This window comes from Carya illinoinensis, chromosome 3 (genome assembly GCF_018687715.1).
Source record: "Carya illinoinensis cultivar Pawnee chromosome 3, C.illinoinensisPawnee_v1, whole genome shotgun sequence".
In the NCBI taxonomy this organism is placed as follows: Eukaryota; Viridiplantae; Streptophyta; class Magnoliopsida; order Fagales; family Juglandaceae; genus Carya; species Carya illinoinensis.
In genome coordinates this window covers 12,737,096-12,739,484 of record NC_056754.1, presented here as the reverse complement: position 1 = coordinate 12,739,484, position 2,389 = coordinate 12,737,096, and the positions used below count along the sequence as shown (strand labels likewise).

At 37.9% G+C, this 2,389-nt stretch overlaps 1 protein-coding gene across 1 annotated transcript; it reads left to right on the top strand.

Annotated features, from left to right (window-relative positions):
* The first annotated feature begins 473 nt into the window (after positions 1–473).
* Positions 474–1,210, top strand: LOC122303304 (60S ribosomal protein L27-like). The gene has a single exon (XM_043115018.1). The coding sequence runs from the start codon at positions 566–568 to the stop codon at positions 971–973; it is 408 nt and encodes a 135-aa protein (XP_042970952.1). The 5' UTR covers positions 474–565; the 3' UTR covers positions 974–1,210.
* The last annotated feature ends 1,179 nt before the right edge of the window (positions 1,211–2,389 follow it).

The following is a 2,389-nucleotide window of genomic DNA, read 5'->3' as shown; positions in this document are numbered from 1 at the left end:
TTTTCTTTGAGTTTCGACCACCCACCAGCCCATAAATCCTCAAATGAGGCATCTTCCCAAAAAAAAAAAAAAATATCTTAACACACACATCAAACAAATTAACAGGAAAAAAACCCTAATTATAATCCAACTACCAAATTCTCTTATTTTCGGATTATTTGTACTTTCCTCACATATTTAGATATTTTTAAGGACAGTTTTTCGTCAAAAATGCAGTCCATTAAACACATCATTAATGTCTTAATCAGACAAGAAATGACATAAGCGGTTGTTAATAAAATTGATAATATTAAGAAATCATATAAACAATCCAATTTCTCTTAATAACCTATTCCCATTCTTTACGCTGTAAAGTAAAACATAAAAAAATAAAATAAAAAGAGAGACGGCCCAGTGTGTCCAGCCCAAGGCCCACTATGTATTAAACCCTAGAGCCACCCAGAGCTAGGGTTTCATTATCGCTATGCATATATAGGATATCGTTCTCTCTTCTTCTCGAGGTATTGCACAGCGGGGGCGAGAGTGTCCGTGAGCGAGAGAGCGAGAAACGCTTGCCGGGGGGAAAATGGTGAAATTCCTGAAGCCGAACAAGGCGGTGATACTCCTTCAGGGCCGGTACGCTGGCCGCAAGGCGGTAATTGTGAGGGCCTTCGACGACGGCACCCGGGATCGCCCCTATGGCCACTGTTTGGTCGCCGGGATCAGCAAGTATCCCAGCAAGGTCATCCGCAAGGACTCAACCAAGAAGACGGCCAAGAAGTCCCGCGTCAAGGCCTTCATAAAGCTTGTAAACTTCCAGCACCTGATGCCCACGCGCTACACCCTCGACGTGGATCTCAAGGACATTGTCTCTGCCGAGTCCCTCCAGTCCAGGGATAAGAAGGTCACGGCCGCCAAGGAGACCAAGAAGAGGCTCGAGGAGCGCTTCAAGTCTGGGAAGAATAGGTGGTTCTTTACCAAGCTCAGATTTTGAATCGGAACGGTGTCATTTCTGGCTTGTTTTGGGGAGTTGGATTTGTTTCTGTCTCTGTTGTCTTTTCACGATAGTTTATATTTTGTTTATTAACAAGTCAGTTTTTCTTTTCAGCAAGTATCTTAGTAGCTGTCTTAAGGCATATTTTCGTTTTAATCTGAAGTTTTTTGAACCACTGAGAAACCTGTTTGGATTACATTTCTAATGGGTTTATTTCGTAATGTCGAGATTATACCATATTATGAGTCTTATGTGCTTCGGTCCTTTTCCTATTTCCCTGAGACTGTTGTTTTTGTGGTAGTTTCTCACGATCCGCTTAGTATCACTGGATTTATGGCATGTATTTTATTGATTAGTATGATATGCTTATGTTGTTATGTGTGTTCTATTAAGCCTCGTCGTTTACGGGATTGTTTTGAAGCGACTTTAATGAATTAGTCTCTTCTCTTCGAGTGTTGGCCGTGTTGATTAATTGATGACTAGTTATTTAATTACTATTTCTCGAGTATCTTCTGGACTTGATCTGATTTTGATAATGTGCTTGCTTTTCGATTTCTAGATGTTGATTCTCTTTAAACAGTATGCTTGTCACTTCGTTGTCAAGTTTTCTTAACTGGATATTTCTTGTTAGATTCGTTTTTGTTTTTAAGATTGTGCGTCTGCAAATGATATCTCTGGGAACGACCTATAAAAAAATGGTATCACTAGAAATTAAGCTTCTTCGGTTGGTTCTTATTCCAAAGTTTATTTGGGATACTTTAGGGTTGGAGTCCGTGATTGGGTCAATCTAAATATACGTTCTCAATGGATCTTCATTCTAGGTGAGGACCTTTAGCCGCTCATACTAATGCGCTCATGAAGTTAGTTGATGCTGTGCATGAAAAGATCTTATTAATCTCCCAAAAGTCATAGTGCAAATTATACAGTGTTGCAGGTATGAATGAGATTTTAATTTGCATTATGAGTTTTTTGTAAGTAAATGTATAATACTATGACTCTTGACCTAAACTATTTTCTAATAAGAACGAAATATTGTGAACTTTTTGCGCTATAGTTATGTCTATGTATGGTGCTTGTTGCAACATGTGTGCATATCTTGTTTTATGATTCGATAGTGAGTATAAATTTGCGTATTAATTGTGAGGTTTTAATGATAAGTTTATGTTGGTTTGTTATAGCTCAACGCATTCAGGCTATTTAGTTGTTAACGGCTATTATTTCCTTCAAAGGAGTTTGATTGGCTTAAATTCATATTTATTTATCTATTATTATGTACAGGAATGTTAGCATTTACTCGTTTTGTTGATTAATGGCGACTTGTTTTTCATATAACTGGATTTTATTATTTGGACGGTCATTGGTTTCTACTTAACTCTTTAAGGTGGGGTAATTGGTAATTTTGTTTTTTGAATGCAC